The 19,753-nt window shown below is 46.4% G+C and overlaps 2 protein-coding genes across 2 annotated transcripts; both read left to right on the top strand.

The window, feature by feature from the left end:
• Positions 1-1,067: 1,067 nt before the first annotated feature.
• On the top strand, positions 1,068-1,989 carry LOC136458378 (uncharacterized). Its single transcript, XM_066458322.1, has one exon. It carries the CDS (start codon positions 1,308-1,310, stop codon positions 1,665-1,667), a length of 360 nt encoding a protein of 119 aa, XP_066314419.1. The 5' UTR covers positions 1,068-1,307; the 3' UTR covers positions 1,668-1,989.
• Positions 1,990-8,675: 6,686 nt separating this feature from the next.
• LOC136458377 (uncharacterized) lies at positions 8,676-14,930 on the top strand. The gene is made up of 10 exons (XM_066458321.1): positions 8,676-8,838; positions 9,723-9,883; positions 10,251-10,382; positions 10,490-10,540; positions 10,821-10,929; positions 12,807-12,853; positions 13,003-13,219; positions 13,671-13,800; positions 13,889-13,931; positions 14,705-14,930. The coding sequence occupies exons 1-10, from the start codon at positions 8,787-8,789 to the stop codon at positions 14,777-14,779; spliced, it is 1,017 nt and encodes a 338-aa protein (XP_066314418.1). The 5' UTR covers positions 8,676-8,786; the 3' UTR covers positions 14,780-14,930.
• Positions 14,931-19,753: the final 4,823 nt, after the last annotated feature.

The following is a 19,753-nucleotide window of genomic DNA, read 5'->3' as shown; positions in this document are numbered from 1 at the left end:
ACATACCAAAGTAAGGCCTCTCCCCGGGGGTTTAAGGTTCCTCTCGGAGACTGCCAGTCTCCAAGAAGTAATAGAACATGTGCATCGCAAAACAACACCTAGGGGCGTTCGTGGCAAAAATTAAACTTTTTTGGTGTTCACAACCTTGACATGAAACCTACGGAGAGCTTGGAGGAACCAAACCATGAAACCATGCACAGATAGCCCATGCATACGTGGTAACGTGGACTCTCTTCTGGCACCTTGGCTACCCGCGTCAGGTGGCTGACCACGAACCAAACTGGGGTGGTGTTTAATGCAGGGAGTAAAATTTAGAGATATCACATCAGATGTTATATCGAAATGTCATATGTGAGTATTCGGATAGTAATAATAAAACAAATTACAGAAGTCCTAAGTAATCCGCGAGACGAATTTATGAAGCCTAATTAATATGTCATTAGCACACATATATACTGTAGCACCACATTGTCAAATCATGGACTGATTAGGTTTAAAAAATTCGTCTCGCAAATTAGTCGTAATCTGTGTAATTAGTTATTTTTTAGTCTATATTTATTACTCTATGCATGTGTCCAAATATCTGATATGATAAGGAGTAAACTTTAGAGGATGCCTTAATTGGGTTCCGCGTTAACGATCAATCTATCAGCCCTAATTCGTTCGTACAACCTGCCTACCAGAAGATACCACAGATAGTCTGCCGCCGCAACAATTTGTGGCTATGTTCGGCTGCCATTATAAGCTAGCTTATCAATCATGTTACAATATTTTTCTTTCTCCATAAATTAGTCGTACAAATCAGCATAAGCGACTTATAGATCAGCCTAGAAAACCCTTCTCCCGGCCCGCTTCAAATTAAATCAAGTCAGGCCACCACGTCATCATCCATACAGGCATACAGCCGGCGCCTCCTCTAGATTATTTATTATCAAAACAAAAAGGCCCTTCTTTTCTTCTAACCAGAATTCATCAAAAGGAGAAGAAAAAAGTCTTGGGTTCTTTGAGCAAAACCTCCTACGTCAACTGGCGATATTTCAACACAAGACAGTTGACAAAACCGCGTGCTTGGATACTATACTACTACTCGCTTTCCATTCCGTTCCATCCAATCGAGTGGAGCACATATTCGCAACCACCGCAGCTTCCACCTCCATACCATTTCTCCTCTGCTTCGTCGTCCCAACCCAACCATCACCATCGCTAAGCTACTACTAATCGCCGCCGTGTGCTCGTGGTCATCATCTCCCTCTCCTCTGCCTCGACCGCCAGGAGCAAGAGCCCCACCCATAGCCTGCCTGATAGCCATGGACCGGTCCAAGTCGTACGCGGGCGGGCGCATGCAGATCGAGCCGTACTACGGCGGCGGCGCGCGGGCGGACTTCCGGTCCTACTCCTACAGCGCCGGCGGGGGCGGGATGGGGACGTCGTCCTACTCCTACTCGTACCAGTACGAGTACGGCGGCCCGGGGGCGGGGGCGGAGGAGGTGAAGCGGAGCAAGTCGAAGCGGCGGTGGCTGGCGCTGGCGGACCCGGACATGGATCGCAAGCGCCGGGTGGCGGCGTACAAGGCGTACGGCGTGGAGGGCAAGGTGAAGGGCTCCTTCCGCAAGAGCTTCAAGTGGATCAAGGACCGCTACTTCAACCTCGTCTCCGGATGGTCCTGATCCTCCAAGGATGGATGCATATAATACGCCATGGTTTTGGCTCTGCCTCCTCTCTGTTTTTCATGCTCTGCAGGTTGCTCGATATATCATCATGGATTCATGGTGAGTACAGTATATATAAGAGAAAAAATGTAGACGCTTTCGATTTTCTTTCTACTTGTGGGACTTTTGGTGGTAGATGTTGTTCTTGATGATCTGACACAATCAGTCAAGTGTTTGATGAGATGTAACTCAAGGGGTTGTTTCAAATCAAATTGGTACAGATGAATCCATCGATCAAGTTATCAACGGCTGGGCGTACGTGGTTGCTGTTATCTATCTATTGCTTGATTCTTTATTAGTTGTACACGAGCTGCGTTTATTTAGATGTACAAGCTTTTGCTTGGTTTTTCTTTTCTGGTCAATTATTGCGCGCTGATGCAATTTAGCTTTGCGTGCGTGGATTGAATCATCATAGAGTTGGCGTACGTGGAAGGGAGATGGAAAACTTTGTCTTTTCGTGGATCCATTTCCATTGGTTGGCGACGACATAGTAGGCGATCCTGCCTCTCCTCTGTTTTTGACGAATTCTTGCTACAAGTCTTCGACGTTACTCTATCTGTAGCAGTATAAATACGATTAATTAATACCACGCATGTTATGTACAGCCTTGTCAACTAGTAGTAATATATACGGTTTACATTTTTCTTTTTTTTGTGTGTGTGTTTCTATGTCCACAAACACAAGCTGGTGTACACGAAATAGTCCAGCTTAGGCGACCAATATTGTTTTTTGGTGTGTGAGGACAAAACTGAATTGTAAAAAACTATGATGGTTTGTGAAATCTCCCCTACCTTTCGTCCGTGTATATGGACTGACTAGCCAAAGAAGCTTAAGGCTGCGTTCGTTTCTTCCAGGACGGGCCGTTCCGTGCTCGGAACGGTTCTTGCGCTATATAAATTTACGAATAAACAGTTAGGCCGGGATTCGATAACCAGTAACCGAACGAATCCTCAGCCTGTTCGGTAGGCTGGTTCATATCGTTGCTGGTTCGTGAAGAAGTACTGCTGACTGATTTATGTGAGAGAAAAATACTATTCTAGCTAGAAATTTACAATCGTTTACGATAAGCCACAGCCAAACGAACAGACTGTCTAACTGTGACGGTGGACGACCTAGGTGAAGGAGACTGGTAACTTATGATTAGTCAAAGTAGCCGAAGGAGTAGTAAGGGTGTCCTCATTTGCCTACGGTTGCTAGATCAATTGGTCAATGATCAGAGTTCGAATCTTTGGTCGGACGAATTTCTAGCAGACGGTGTGAATAAAAAATCCCTTATCTGTCCCGTATTTCTAAAGCATAGGTAAAACAAACCGACTCTCTTACCGAGTAACAGGCCCTGTGCGCGGACGAGGCATGAGATTTAGGAGTTTTCTCAAACTTAACGAGAAATCCACTACCTCCAACTAAAATAGCTCGTGTGTCTACCATGCGGCCTGAGTTTTTTTTTCAACGGGCTCATTTTTTTTAGCTGATTTGGATGTGAGAGAGTACAACTAGTGACGAATGAAGCAGTAGTCTTGCACACTACCCAACGCTTCTTGTGTCTTGCATGTAGATTTGGATTCGTTCACCTTCACTGAATGCTTCCTTTGTTTATTGTTTCGTTGCCACCTCAGCTAGCTAAATCTTCAGTTGAGGCCCCACTAAAAGCATCTCTAAAGGACCCTCAATATCATTTCTAAACGCTAAGAACAGAGATTTTGGTAAAAAACTATTCTCCAACAGCTTTTCTAAATGATCATCCTAATATAGCGATCTTCTATTCTAGATTTTTCGCTAGCCAAATATAGAAAACTAGAATGGTTCTCTAAAATGCGCATGAGATATAGAAAAACTGATAGAGAGTGAAAAGATATAGAAAGTAATTTTTATGCAAATGGCTCTTTAAATAATAATGTAAAGAGTGAGATTTAAAAAAGCTTTTGAAGATGCTCTAAGTAGCAGTAGCAAGGCCTCAATTCCTCTTCTTTCTCTTTTGGAACTCGGGTACAGCGTGTGTAGGAGTTTTGTATAATAAACCTCCTATTTTCTTTTTTTATTAAAATAGAAAAAAAATCTCCTCCAATAGTTTGTTAAAAGAGCTCCTTAATAAAAATAAATGTTGTCAAATGTCTTTTCCAACTTGTCAGTTTCCATAGTCGAGAGGAATTCCGTATCCTCTCTCCATCTAGCATTTTTCTTATAAAATCAGAGTAAATTGAAGTCACGAGTAAATTAAGAAAATAAAGAGTTTTAGATGAGCAAACGGTAAAAAACAAAAAAACTATTAAAAGAGATTTGGTTGGTTGTTCATAATGCAAAATCATTTAGGAAGCTAATATAGGAAATACTATAGAAAAAATAAATTAAGGTTGCTACTTCTATTTTGTTAACTAACTAAATTTATTGGTTTAGCACATTAATTATAGGAAACACGAGTTGCTTGTAGGACTAAACTATAATAAGCTATGCCAGATTTAAAAAAAAACTCGAGAGATTTTTTCTATGGCCAAGTATATTCTATCAATCAAGGAACAAGATACAAGAGCTTGTGCAGAACCTAGGGGTTTTGTTGGAACAAATATTCATATTCTGAGCGAAAAAATATGCCAGTAAAACCATCAGGGCATTGTATGTACAGTGAGTAATTACGTTGCAGCTTTGCTTCCGATGGAGAAGGCCTGGTGAATGACCGAAGCGACGTTACGTTGCCGCTGTTCCATGGAACCCCAGAGCACCACAAACACAACGCTCGAAGACGTGGATCTGCTCCATGCCTCCATCCAACGCCCAGTTGAGCGCGATGGTCAACACACACACACAATATTCTTCCTGGTCCTGGCCTCCTGGCGCACGTACGTGGAGCTCACGCGGTAATTGACGGCCGGCCCTGTCCTGTTGTCATCGCTATCAGGCGAGTTGCTGAAAAACAGATCCATTTCCACTACGAATTCGTTGCCTCTCCAATTCTTTCGTCGTCCCAACGTACGCTCTCTCCATTCAAAAAAAAAAAAAACTACGCTTCCTCGAGCTTGACTCAACTACTAGACTAGCCACAGTGTTCTATATCCAATTCGATGCTTCAAATACCAAACGATGACCGATGCTTCATTTTCCATTTGAGCTGCAGTGGCTAACGATGCTTAACTATTGAATTAAATACCATTTTATTCTTGCAGAGCATGTACTTTTTTTTCCAGAGCTGCAGTCCCCATGTCACTTGCAAGTGCGACCATGTACTTTTGCCCAGAGCAAGCGCCGTGGCATATCTTAGGGGGTGTTTGGTTCAGCTTCCAACCGGCTGTAGCTTCTCCAGAAGTCAAAAAGCTAATCAAAGGGGTTTGATAGACCAACAGCTTCTCCAAAAGCTAGCTTTTGCCCAGTTCAATTTTCACAGCAGGGGGGAGGCTGCTTTCACCGGCTGTAGCTTCCTTATTTTTATCAAAATTACCCGCAATGCCATCCATTATGAAGAAAATGGTTCGTTCTTTCCCCCGCCGCCGCGACTTCCTCCGCTCCGCGCCGCCGCGATTCCTCCGCGCCGCGCCGCCTAGCTACCTCGCCGGCGCGCAGGCTCGTTCCCCGACGACCAGAGCGCGCGCGGGAGCCCCGAATGCCGGCAATCCAACACCGGCGGCCCTCCCTCAGCTCCTCCCCAGCGGCCGGCACCTCCCTCCCTCGACAACCAGAGCGAGCGCCACCCTGCCACCGAGCGGCCAGCAACAGGGCGTGCGGGAGCTCCGCCGCTGTCGCCTCGGGCGCGCGCGCGGGAGGCCCGACGACCGCGGCCTTCCCTCAGCTCCTCATCGGCGGCCGGCACCTCCCTCCCTCAGCCCTTCCCTCCGCCCCTCCCGACCCTCCCCGCGTGGCGCAGGTGGCTCCGGCCCTCCTCGTCGCGGCACAGGAGGCTCCGCCCCTCCACGGCCCTCCCCAACGCGGCGCGGACAAGCTCCGCCCTCCCCGGCGTAGGCATGAGCGGATTCGTACGTCCCCGTGGTGGGTGCGGCCAGCTCCGGCGAGCACGGCCATCCCCATGGTGGCTAGAGGATGAAGAAGCAGTGTGTGTATGACATGTGGGGCGCGCCTGTCAGTGTGAGAAGTTTTCTAAAAGCCACAGCTATTCAACCAAATGGACTTTTCGAAAAGCCACAGCCATCAATCCACAGTAGCTTTTCGAAAAGCCACAGCTCACAGCTACTTTTCCAAAATCCATAGCTCAACCAAACAGGGCCTTAGGGGGGCTAGTAATTGATGTATAAACATCCATGAACAGTACCAAAATTAAGCTACGGTAGTGTTTGGTTAGACTAATATAAGGAAATGCAAAAATAAAGGGTTTAAAAGAAACAGTGCTAATGTAAACGATGGAAGTCGATACTTGATTTGTTTGGTTCGCGTTTGTGACGGTGACAGATCGAGCAAGAAAGACAAACAACCTTGGCGCAGCCACAGCACCGGTACAGCAACTATACGGCAGTAACCGTACTATAGCCAGCTAGGCGCAGCCGCACATCCATGGTGTACCCTTTTCTTCCTTGTTCCTCTCCTGCGCTGAAGATATCTGCCGGAGTTCGAAAGAAAAAGTGAGATTACGATGGTAGATCGATAGTTCAGAGAGTGCAACAACATCACCATCATAGATTGAGCTATCGGTGGAGCTCACACAATGAATGACCAAGCCCAAGCTCAGCCGACAGCCGTGGAACACGACAGTAACCGTCGCCGCAGCACCGGCGCGGCGACTATACAGTACTATAGCTAGCCTAAGCACAGCCGTGCATCCCTCATGTCCCCTTTTCTTCCTTGTTCCTCTCCATCGTCGAAGATATCTGATTCTGGAGTTCGAAAGAAAAAGTGAGATTACGATGGTAGATCGATAATCAGGGAGTGCAACAACATCACCATCACAGATTTGGATGCCGGTAAAACTCACGCAATGAATGACCAAGCTGAAGCCTAGCCGACAGCCACAGAACACGGCAGTAACCGTCATCGCCGCACCGACATAGCCGCGCATCTCTCGTGTCCCCTTTTCTTCCGTATTCCTCTTTGTCTTGTAAGATATCTGATTCTGGAGTTCGAAAGAAAAAGTGAGATTACGATGATAGATCGATAGTTCAGGGAGTGCATAGCATCATCATAATATATTGGGCTGTCGATGGAGCTCACGCAGTGAATGACCAGGCCCAAGCCTAGTCGACAGCCGCGGAACACGGCAGTAACCGTCACCGCAGCACCAACGCGGCGACTATATAGTACTATAGCCAATCTAGACGCAGCCATGCATCCCTCGTGTCCCCTTTTCTTCCTTGTTCCTCTTCGTTGCCGAAGATATCTGATTCTGGAGTTCAAAAGAAAAAGTGAGATTACAATGGTAGATCGATAGTTCAGGGAGTGCAACAGCATCACCATCACAGATTGGGCTACGAGCATAGCTCACACAATGAATGATCATGCCCAAGCCCAGACGAGACCCGCGGAACACGGTAGTAACTGTCGCTGCCACATTGGTGCGACAACTGTACAGTACTATAGCTAGCCTAGGCGTAGCCGCGCATCCCTCGTGTCCCCTTTTCTTCCTTGTTCCTCTTCGTCGCCCAAGATATCTGATTATAGAGTTTGAAAGAAAAAAGTGAGATTACGATGGTAGATCTATAGTCAGGGAGTGCAACAGCATCACCATCATAGATTGGGCTGCCGGTGGAGCTCACGCAATGAATGACCATGCCCAAGCCTAGCGGCAGCCGTGGAACACGGCAGCAACCGTCGTCGCCTCACCTACGCGCGCGACTATAAGACGCAGCCGCACATCCCTCGTGCCCTCTTTTCTTCCTTGTTCCTCTCCGTCACGTGAGATATCTAATTCTGGAGTTCGAAAGAAAAAGTGAGATTACGATGGTAGATCGATAGTTCAGAGAGTGCACAGCATCACCATCACAGATTGGGCCTGTGGAGCTCACGCACTAAATGATCAGGCCCAAGCCTAACCGACAGCCGCGGAACACGACAGTAACTTTCACCGTAGCACCGGCGCGACGACTATATTGTAGTATAGCCAGCCTAGGAGCAGTCGCGCATCCCTCGTGTCCCGTTTTATTCCTTGTTCCTCTTCGTCGCTAAAGATATTTGATTTTGGAGTTCGAAAGAAGTGAGATTATAATGGAAGATCGATAGTTCAGGGAGTGCAACAGCATCACCATCATAGATTGGGCTGTCGGTGGGGCTCACACAATGAATGATCACGTCCAAGCCCAGCCAACAGCTGCGGAACATGGTAGTCGCTGCCGCACCTACGCGACGACTGTACAGTACTATAGCCAGCCTAGGCGTAGCCGCGCATCCCTCGTGTCCCTTTTTCTTCCTCGTTCCTCTTTGTCGCCGAAGATATATCTGATCCTGGAGTTCGATAGAAAAAGTGAGATTACGATGGTAGATCGATAGTCGGGGAGTGGAACAGCATCACCATCACAGATTGGGCTGCTGCTGGAGCTCACACAATGAATGACCATACAATGTCTAGCCGACAACCGTGGAACACGACAATAACCGTCGCCGCAGCACCGCGCGCGGCGACTATACAGTACTATAGCCAGCCTAGGCGCAACCGCACATCCCTCGTGTTCCCTTTTCTTCCTTGTCTCTCTCCGTCACTTATGATATCTGATTGTAGAGTTCGAAAAAAAGTGAAATTACGTTGGTAGATTGATAGTCCAGGGAGTGTAACACCATAACCATCATAGTTTGGGCTGCCGGTCGAGCTCATGCAATGAATGATCAGACCCAAGCCCAGCCGACCGCCACGAAACACCATATTCTTCCGCACTATTTTAATAATATTTTTTAACGAACGAACATCGTTTTACTCAAACAGCAACGAATGAGCATAAACATCTCGACGTAAGCCAAATTTCAGGGAAACGAGCCGGGCCCACGGCAGTAACCGTCGCCGCAGGAGCTCTGCACGGCGACTATAGTACTGTAGCCATCCGTGGGCCGCCGCGCATCCCTCGTGCACCCTTTTCTTCCTTGTTCCTCTCCGTCGCCGGTGCTCCCGCTTCCTGTCTCCCTCCCCCTGCGAGCGATCGTGAGGGGATCGGGATGGCCTCCCACCATTCCGAGCCCCTCGACCCCGCCGCCGACGCCCCCTCAGGTGCGGCACTTGCCTCTGCCTTCCCCCCCTCTCTCTCTCTTCATCCTCCTGGTGGCTCGGCTCTCCCAGTGTTGCTCTGCTCGCGGTGTAAATCGTCGCGGGTCAGGTTGCTGCGATCCTGCTGCCCGGTGCTCCGTTTCGCTTGAAGTGCCCCACGATTCGCGCCATAGTGCTGCGCCCGCTCGGCGCGAGCCCCTGCGTCTTGCTCGCGGGGCCGCATCGGCGTCCGCTGCTTTTAGGGTTCTGGGAGTTCGTTTAGTCCTTGTGCTTTAGCTTCTACCTTGCTGTATTTTGTCGGAGCGTTTTGTGTCATGGTTTAATCTTAGGGTTTTAGGGCTCGTAGATGCTTTTTGATTGCGCAGCTAGCCACTTCGTGCGGGTTGCTCTAGGACTAGGATTCTTTTGGGGCGGGATTGCAGGATGACTTCATGGAGTGAATGCCGATAGTTCCAAGTGAAATACTTGTGCTCTTGAACTGTCAATAGTTCTGTACTTTGTATGCAAATAATTTGTAGATATCCTAGTGCTTGTGATAATTATCTGCCGATAGGTGCTTGCTACTTCATCAGTACTCTTTTTAGCATTGATAGGGAATTAGTTGTGTAGCTGCATTGTACCAGAAATTCTGGAACAAGAGGTTCTTATGGTTCCATTCCCATACACCTCACCCATTTACTTAATAGTTTGGCAGTGAAATTGGCTGCATCTAGCTTACCTGTGTGTTTTCTTGGTAGATTTTTTGCTCCCTAGGATCGGTTATCTTGCTCAGAACTTGGAACTGCTTTTGTCCATATAATTTCCCCTTGATTTGGGGTTGCTTGTACAGATGTGCACCATGAACCAATTTTAGTTGCTTTGTTTTGATCACTTGAATTCTCTTGCAGATAACAACCCAGAATTACCATGCCCCCCTTATCATATCGTTACCAAACCTGGTCAACTCCCAGTCGAGTTTCTTGAACCCTCAGCTGCCCAGAAGTTGGTAATTGGATTTGATTGTGAAGGTGTTGATCTCTGTCGCAATGGTGCTCTCTGTATTATGCAGGTGAGCAAAAGTAAACCTTATCAGGCATGATCTTGTATTATAGGATTTTGTTTCATGATTGTGACATCACTCTGTATGCGGCAGCCATGCATTTTTCTTATAACTCGACTAAAATGTTACTTCATTTCCTTCAATGGCCTTCATTTTTCCATGAATTGATTCTTCTAGAAATTGTACTTCATTACTTTGAATTCAAGGGTCACACATTTAAATGTATCTTTTCATGCACCTAGACTTAATATGCCTACTGTTTCATCTAACTTTTATATATACTTGTCTTGCTCTTGAGGTTGTCCTAAAGTGTCCATCTCTCTACATCTAAGATCCTGATGTGAGATACTTTTTGTTGATTGTCTTTATATTGCAGCTTGCATTCCCTGATGCTGTTTACCTAGTTGATGCTATTGAGGGTGGAAAAGAACTTATTCAAGCTTGTAAGCCCGCACTTGAGTCTGATCATATCACCAAAGTTATTCATGATTGTAAAAGGGACAGCGAGGTGCCTAGTTATGCATTTGAGAACTTTTAGCTTGCTATGTTTTCTTTTTGTCCTTTTAGGAGATTGTAAACTTGACTAACTAGTTTAGACTTTATCACTTTTTGCAGGCTTTGTATTTTCAGTTTGGCATCAAACTGCATAATGTGATGGATACACAGGTCATCACCAGTCACCACATATATTTACTTGCTCTACAGGAACAATTTCTAGTGATTTTCATTAGTGGGTTAATTTCTCTGTACTATCAATGTATGATCGTGTTCTCTTCTTCGGCACAAAGCTTTAGAACTTAGCATTATCATGAGTTAGGGACCATGTACTCTGCATAAGTACTTGTGTGGCGTCCTCCTTTCTAGAGTGTTCTCTGTAGTACTAGGTAGGATACTGTGGTTATTCTCCACAAGAAAGAAAGGCTTAAATTACTATTATTGTGTGCAGATCGCTTATTCTCTGATACAAGAGCAGGAGCAGGAAGGAAAAAAGAAAACATCTGATGATTACAATTACATATCTTTTGTCAGCCTTCTTGCTGATAAACGATTCTGTGGTATGTACTATACTCTAATTCAAGCTGTATGCCTTTTCATGAATGCTACCAGACTTTTTTACATATTTTCTATGGTAGATTTATTCACTGCAATTTTCACTTTATATGGTGAAACTTAGTCCTGAAGAAAAATAAATAAATTTGTGCAGCTTTTGCTTAAGCTTGACCTATGTGCTTATGCTTCATGCCTTTATGTCATATGCAATGGAATATATTGCACGTGTTTGGCCATAATTCTTGTCGACGCGATTTAGTAGTCTGGAGGCATGGTGTGCCTTACTGTATACTCAGTGCATAAATATGATTAGGATGCTTTCTATTTTTGTGTGCAGATATAACAAACCAAGATGGTGTTTTTATTTGATTGTTGTATTTTTTTTAATCAAATTTCAAATATAATAGCAGAATTCAGGCATCATGTGCTTTCAATCCTATGTTACCTGTATTAAATCTTGTGTTTGGGGATACCAAGTACCAACCTGCCGAAGTAGCCCTACTGGGACCTTTGATGGAAGGTCGAAGACCATCTTGAGTGCGAGGCGAAGCTGTGTGACTGTGTCAAGGCTTCACACACAATTCCAACAGCTCAGTTAGTCCCCACATCATTACAACAAACCATCTAGGACTGGTAGAACCCAATAACGGTGCAGCTATGGTGAATCCCAAAGTCCTAGACCAACACATACGAAGTGAAAGCCAGAAAACTAGCCCATTGGCCCCTGTAGGAACCACTTGTCCTCCATTGCTGCAAGTTCCTATCATCAACTCTTGTGAATTCTTGTGTGTTGCAACCATTGCCACCATCCCTCTTCACTGTTGTCCAGGCCTTGCTGCTGGCAGCCATCATCGTCAACTATTGTCAACTTATTAGTCTTCATTATCCTTCCATCGTGTCCTACTTCACTAAGCCTTCTCCCTTCCTCTCCATCCTCTTTTTCTATGCTCTGTTCTAGATCTAGATCTAGTAGCAGCAGAGTAGCAGCAACGGGCAACATAATGTGGTAGATGTAGATTATGCTAAGTTGCAGCAGGTGGTAGTGCAATAGTGATCTTTTGGTTTTAACTACTCCCTCTTTCGAAAAATATTCGTCATTTTAGTTGTCCTAACTCCTAAGTCAAACTTCTCTAACTTTGACCAAGTTTGTAGAAAAATATATTAGCATCTACGATACAAAAAAAATGCACTATCAAGACATATTTCATGGTGGATATAATCATGGTTTCAAAGGCAGCAAGGTGAGCTGGGTATGCCTTATCGCCTAGGCGACAAGGCGTAACTAGACCTCCAAGGCGAGCTTGGTACACCTGGATGCCTAGGCGACGCCTTTGAAATAGAGGATATAACTAAACTAATTTGATGTTGTAGATTTTGGTGTATTTTTCTATGAATTTGGTCAAACTCAGAAAAGTTTGACTAAGGACAAAACTAAAATGACCTACATTTTGGAACGGAGGGAGTAGCAAGTAGTATCTCATGGTGGCAGCAAGTTTCCATGTCGTCACAATAATCACTCAGTGCATGGCATGGACACTTAACCATGTATTATCACTTATCAGCCTGTGAGTAACCTATGGTTGATCTTTATCTACTTGTTTCAGCAAAGTGATAGTGCTGATATCTTTGTTGAGCCAAAATTCTTTACTACCTAATTGCACAGGTGCATGCAGCCCATCTAGATGCCTATGATATTGGTTCCATCATTCATATTTTTAACAAAACACGTGCTGTTACTGTCAAACATCATATCTGTTAATCCTTCTCCCTATGCACTGTGTATTCTCGTTTTGGTGTATTATGTGGTGCATTGCATTCCTCATTATTATTTTTTTTGTTGGATTGTCCATATGGTGTGATACTGTGGTACTGCTTTATGTAGGCATACTATATCCTGAAAAGGAAGAAGTCCGTACCCTTCTAAGGCAGGTCAGCAACCTGCTATTTAGAACATCCTTGTGGATATGAAATGTTGTGTTTAGTTTCTATGATAACGTCTTGCCGTTAGCTGTTCTGTTGTTTTGATAGCATATCTTCCTGAGGAAAGCTGACAAATAATATTAATTGATGGATTTCAGGACCCTAACTTTTGGACAATTAGGCCCTTGTCTGATATGATGGTTCGAGCTGCCACAGATGATGTCCGCTTCCTTCTCAATATCTATGAGAAAATGATGGAAAAGTTAAGCAAAGTATCTTTATGGCGTCTGGCAGTTCGCAGTGAGCTGTACTGTAGGTGCTTTTGCTTAAACGACAACCAGTTTGCAGATTGGTCACCTCTTCCTCCTGTCCCTGGTCAGTACATATAAGATTTTCTACCCTTCTGTTTGAAATTAAGTAGCTTGCCACATACTAAATCCATTTTACCTTTTGTTTCGAGTCTTTCAGAAAATGTGAAATGTATGGCTGTTATTGTAATACGGGTTTACTGCTTGTTGTGTTTAGCAATATACATGACACTGACAGCAAATAGCTGCAGCAAAGGCAGCAGGCTGCTGGATCAAATCACATTTTCATGTGTTGGCAAAACTGGTTTTGAACAGCCATAGTTGACATTGTAGGCCCAGAGTTTTATAAATCTTGTAACTTTTGACAGCCTAGTTTGGTCCTAGATATGATCCTCATGATCATGGCACGGATGTGTTTACATTGCATCTGTTAGTTCTTTGACCAAATAGTTTCAATTTTATCAGTATGTTGACATTGCAGAGCGTTTGCGCTGATTGATGTTTCGTGTTTGTGATAGATGACATTGAAGCTGCTGTTTATGTTCCTGAAGCCGATATCCTATCAGTCTTAGATGTGCCTCCTGGGAAAATGGGACGAGTTATTGGCAGAAAGGGGTCAACGATAATGGCTGTGAAAGAATCTTGCAAGTAAACATCTTGAGTCTGATTTCGTAAACATCCCATCCTGCTGTTAAACTTCATTAATCCTCTCTGTTTTTTTGGTTCTTGTGGGCAGTGTTGAAATCCATATTGGTGGTGCTAAGGGGCCTCCAGACAGGGTATGTTTCCCGCAGCCTTGTTTGTCAGAAATAATCTATTCATACTGGACAGTCATGCTGGGCTTTGCTAAATTGTTGATCCAGCCTTGTTTGAATAATGAATTGGTGGGCTCTGCACAAATATTTCTTTTTTTTTCCCTTTTGTTTTGCCCTATGGAGAATAGGGTTTTAGACTTTTAGTTCCCTTCAATCTTTGTTTTCACTGTCAGTCTGCCTATCATGGCAGACTTTTCTCTTAGTAATAATAATGATTTCTCATATGCCACTTGGTGTATCCTTAGTCCTGGATGTGTCAATTGCCTATGTCTTTTGTCTATGGCAAGTAGTCCTGAACCCACATGTCATAGAAATGTTGATGGCATGTTACGGATTGAGGTATATTTGTGATCACTGTTGATATATATCTTTTGGATGAGGTGCACTATACCACAGTAGGCTGATGTGGAGAGTCTATTTGGGGATTCAGATGAAAATTTTCTCTCATTTGCACATGATACAAGCCTCTAAATGTCTCGATCACTGCCTTGAATCATTTCCAGCTGTATGCACTCACTAGCCAACAACTGTTTGAAACCAATTGTTGTTGGTGTTATTGTAAGATTATGAGATCCCATCAGGAGGTTCTTCCTAACTACATAGATATTGAATAGTCATCCGTTGTCTTTAGTTAGTTAATATAAGCACGAATCTTTGTGCAGCAACTGATCTGAATGAACATGTTTCAGTTTTGTTACTGATCCTGTTTTTATCTACTCCGTATGTGCTAAATGTAGGTGTTCATCATTGGACCAGTGAAGGAAGTCAGGAAAGCCGAGGCCATCTTCAGAGGCCGAATGCTGGAGTTCTAGAGATGTTGTTACCCTTTGTGACCCATGTTTCAACTGCTTATATCTTTTGAACGCAAAAAGGGGGAAATATACAAAAGGTGTATGCGGTACCGTGGATCTCCGTCCGTGAATCATGAAAACAAAAAATAATAAAGGATTTCAACTTGGCCTATGCCAGTGCTGTGCTTGCTCTCTCAACTTCTCGTCATCTGGTTACACTCTCGTTTCTTGCCTGTTTTAGCTAACGCGTCAGGATGCGGAAGCATGTTTCAGATTTCACTCTCTTAAGCCCCCACCTGTGCACTAAACATGGTAACGATCGTTGTAATTGCGGCGCATTGATTAGGTCACCTGGTCCAACGGCCGCTAAAGGAGGGTGACCACCAAAAGAAGGAGCTGGAGCCGGAGCCTGCTGTCCTACCACCACCGTTAGGTCAGTTTGCGGAAGATTGGCTCGGAGATCTTGCTTTGAATGCGCGATGGCAACGCGAGGGCCGGGAACAAAACTAGCTATAGCTATGCTTTGCCGGGATATCCGGCTAAGGTTTCGTTCGGTTTGCAGGGGAATAATTCCCAGCCAACAGTTTCTTCAATAATTTATACTAGTATGGAACTGTTCCTGGCCTGGAACGACCCAGAACCTCCTAACCGAACGGGGCCTAAAGGTCATCGAAGGCGGTGGGGAGAGGGGAGATACATCAACTCAACTAGACGCAGAGGCAGAGGCCAAAAATTTTGGACTCGGCAACAAACCGGATGGACCAGGACCAGGCACCGGCGCACCGGCACGGAGGATGATGGGTACGTGACGTCCCTCCCAGGAGGACCACCTCCTGTTTCACTGTTCCTCTCCTCGTGCGATACACCGCTGTCCAATACCAATTCTTGTTTTCGCCATCATCACCTTGTTGGTTCTTCCTTCTCTCATGCCTCGCTCTTAAGCGCCCGTGTGTTTGTTTTTGTGCTTCGGAAGGATCGGACGTTCCGTGGTTCAGAGCCGGGAGCCGGGAGTTTTCGAGCATCGCACAGGCAGCGTACGCCGTCCACAGGGAGTCAGGGACACAGCACAGTGGAGTAGGAGTGTCAGATTGTTTGTGGAGACTGAGGAATGGCGACTGCTGTCGGAATATCTACACGAGAGTAGACGCAACTCCGGCCTGGAGATGGGAAATTTCCGCATTGGTACTAGGACGAACAAGTCCGACGCGACGCGGTTTCACTCTCACAACGGCGGGCGAAGCAGAAGCTGCGGCGGAGGCCGGTTAGCCGATCGGGATCCGTCGCCTGGACCACCCCCCACGCGCGATGGCGACGGCGGCGTCCGATCCGACGTGTGATAAGGCGCGCGGACCGCGACGGCCGCGCTTGGCGCCGAGGGCTCACCGGGGCTGGCTGGGCCCCCATATCCCCACGAGGCCACGAGACCGGGCGTGGGCCGCCCGCATAACTCGCGTACGGCCAATGGACCGCCGCCGATGGCCGGCCGGGTGGTCCAAAATCCAAATGCTCGGCGGAGGACCGCCGCTCTGATCCGACTGCATCGGCAGGAAAGGGGATGGCTACGTGTTGCCAGTTCAGAGCCGTTACGTGTCGCTTCTCCAGGCTTGACGTCTCATTACTTAACTGCCCTGATTAATTAAATGATGCCAATGCAATCCAACCATATCATGTCCTCGGAGGAGTCCACCTGATTGAGATGGAGCGCAGCGCAGCTATAGTACCACTGTACTGTGCTAGTAGCAGTACCATTGATGTGAAGTGATGATTTCCACCTGCATAAGCGCGCATTCAGGACTTGTAAGATACATATGGTGGGTGATGGTTTCACTAGTTATATTGTCATTGCAGTTTGTCAAACGGACGTGTGCAAAATTAGGCCCTGTTTGTACGTCACAACTTGCTCGGAAACTTCTAAATTTTTTACCACAGCCTCTACATACGATGACACGACACCTCGACAAGTTTCGTGATTTTCGGACTTTGTTTGCATTTTATATAATTAAAAAAACACTTTTTAACAAGTTGGTGGCCATGTTTCGTGAAACAGATGTTCGAAATTTCACGAATGTCCCTGCACACGGCCTCAAAATACACTCAAAAACATGAATACCATTTTTTGAATCGCTAAATTCCAATATTTCATGCACCTGCAGTTCAAATTTACTTTTTCGAGAAAAATTCAAGTAAACATAAAAAATTAAAAAAATATACCAAAAAGTCATAGAAAAGTTCCAAATTGGAACATGTGCTTCAAGGTACTGTATAAATGCCACAGAAAAAATTTGAAAACAAAAAAATAAAAATAAAAATACTTTGCCATGTGTCGGAATTGGCACTCGGCAAAGGAACCTCTTTGCCGAGTGCCAGGCTTGCAGCACTCGGCAAAGAATATTCAGAATTTTTTTTTCATCTTTCGGATTAAAAGAACCCCCTGAATTTCTTTGTCAAGTGCCCGCATCTCGGCACTCGGCAAAGGGCCGCCCCACTTAACCCTAGCGGGCCGGCCGACCCGCTCCCACTCTCCCTCTGACCTCCGCGCGCCCTGGCCCCGCCCCTCCGTCGCGGACCACCGGCGCCGCCGGACCTCCGCCGCGGCCGGCCCGCGCCCGGGTCTGCCCTCCCCGGCCGGTGGTGCGCCGCCCCGTCCCGGCCCCGCCCCGCCGCCGCCCGACCTCCGCCGCAGCTGGCCCCGCTCCACCACTGAACGTGGACCCGCCGGTGGTGCCCTGCCCCGGCTGCCCCCCGCCCCTGAACCACCGGAGTGGAGGAGAGGAGGAGCAGGGGAGTATATGAGAGAAGGGAGGTGGAGGAGAGGAGAAGGGAGAAGGAAGAAGGAGATGGGAGGAGAAGGAGAAGGGAGGAGGAAGGAGAAGGGAGGAGGAGGAGCCTCAGCCGCCGGCCACGCCCCTCGCCGTTCGTTCCCGCCCCTCGCTGGAGACGAAGGTGACCCCGACACCACGTCGCCTGACTCTACCGCCACCCAAGGTATAAAGCCCCCCCGGTTGTCGGCCTTCGTGCCTTGTATGTCATTGACGGCCTTCGTGCCGTATGTGGATGTGTGGGCCTTCGTGCCGTACATGGATGTGTGGGCCTTCGTGCCGTATATATGCTGTCGGCCATCGTGCCAGCTTTTTTCTTATAGGTTTTGGAAACCTCCCCGTACAGGGGAGGTTCTACAGAAATTTTTAACTTATAGTATTATAATTCTTCTTTTGCAGAGCAGGACCCGTCTGACGGGACCCGAAGTACGTAGGCGACCCCGATCGTCTTCGTCGGCGCTGCGGTCCTGCCTACACAGCGTCGCCTCGCCACTGTCCCGCTAGCCTAATTCCACCGCCACCCTAGGTATAAATAACCTCTCTTCCTTATTGTTGTCGTAGATCAGTGTAACCCAGTTAGGCGTCTCCCGTTCAAAACAGATACGGTTGGAGGTATGCGGATCTTCGCATATCTAAGACCGTATCTGTTTCAGATTGTTCACTTTTTTGGACAGCCCGCGGATACGTAGATGGGGTAGTTTCCATATTCTGCTTCAATTCGAGACAGAGTTTCGGCACCACCTCCCTGTTGTTCTCCGGATACACACTCTCCCTTCTAGGACGTGTATCGGGAGAACAACGGAGAGGTGCTGCTGAAATTCTGTCTTGGATCGGAGTAGAGCATGTAAACTAACCTCATCTACGCATCCGTAGGTGGGATTAGGACCTATCCTCACCCATTAGACAGTAGGCACGCCGTTCAGATGCAATTGGAGGCCCAGTGGGAGCAAGATCAGCGGCAGATGGCCGAGATGATCAAGTTCATGCAGCAAATTGGCCAGCAACAAGGTTGGGCGATCCCACAGACGCTGCTTGCTCTAGGTCCACCTCCACAATGTCCTAATTCTACCCCGATGAGTATAAGTACGAAGTTTTACTTTCTATGCTAAAACTTAGAGAAACCTAGTGAAACCTAGTGGTGGTGGTGGTGTGGTGGTGGTGGTCATGGTGGTGTGGTGGTCATGGTGGTGGTGTTGGTGTGGTGTTGGTGGTGGTGGTGGTGAAGTGTTGGTGGTGGCAGTGATGTGGTGGTGGTGGTGGTAGTGGCGGATATTTATCTTGCATATTTATCTCTTCTCTTGTCGTTCATGTGCAACCTCTTCTATTTTGTGCAGCATCAATCGGGGGCGGTGTCGAACCACCTCGGAGGGTCGCCAGGATCGCACGTTGGGCCATCCCAACCCGGAGCGTCGCCGTGAGCTTCAAATGGCAGCCGTTGTGATATAATGCACTTGTGAACTTTGTGAACTATGCTTGTGTGTTTGGACTTTGGACTTGGGAGCCGAGATTGTGATACTTGTATGCTATGTTTATGTTTGTGGTGGATTATGATATACATTTGTGTGATATATAGTTGTGTTATATATATATATATATATATATATATATATATATATATATATATATATATATATATATATATATGATGTATATCTTGTTTGCAACGATGGAAGACTAAAAACAAAAAAATTGAATTTTTTCACTTCTTTGCCGAGTGTCATGACCATGACACTCGGCAAAGCTGGAAATCTGGGACACTAAGCTTCCCAGCTTTGCCGAGTGTCATGGGCAAGGCACTCGGCAAAGAAAATTAAAAAAAACCTGCTTTGCCGAGTGCCTACCTACAACACTCGGTAAAGAAAATCAAAAAAAAGAAAACAAGTTTTGCCGAGTGTCATATACAGGCACTCGGCAAAGTATTTTTTTTTAAAATAAAAAACATATTTCTTTGCTGAGTGCCGACGCGTGGCACTCAGCAAAGGGACGGTCACCGTGACCTGGCTGTCACGGTGGCTTTTCTCTGCCGAGTGCCGTCGTGGCACTCGGGAAATCCTTTGTCGAGTGCCCGACATGCGACACTTGGCAAAGAAGCCTTTGCCGTGAAGGGATATGCCGACAGCTCTTTATCGAGTACAGCATTCGGCAAAGGCTTTGCCAAGTGCAAAGCCTTCTTTGC

Source organism: Miscanthus floridulus, chromosome 6 (genome assembly GCF_019320115.1).
Source record: "Miscanthus floridulus cultivar M001 chromosome 6, ASM1932011v1, whole genome shotgun sequence".
Lineage (NCBI taxonomy): Eukaryota > Viridiplantae > Streptophyta > Magnoliopsida > Poales > Poaceae > Miscanthus > Miscanthus floridulus.
Note: the sequence above shows the minus strand (reverse complement) of the source record. Positions and strands in the feature narration are given on the sequence as shown.

Excerpts from the sequence above, each read along its gene's own strand:
- LOC136458377 (XM_066458321.1), top strand. The coding sequence starts at position 8,787 with ATGGCCTCCCACCATTCCGAGCCCCTCGACCCCGCCGCCGACGCCCCC. Across the intron at positions 10,383-10,489 it reads ATTGTAAAAGGGACAGCGAG|GCTTTGTATTTTCAGTTTGG; the intron begins GTGCCTAGTTAT and ends CACTTTTTGCAG. Across the intron at positions 10,930-12,806 it reads TGCTGATAAACGATTCTGTG|GCATACTATATCCTGAAAAG; the intron begins GTATGTACTATA and ends TGCTTTATGTAG.
- LOC136458378 (XM_066458322.1), top strand. The coding sequence starts at position 1,308 with ATGGACCGGTCCAAGTCGTACGCGGGCGGGCGCATGCAGATCGAGCCG.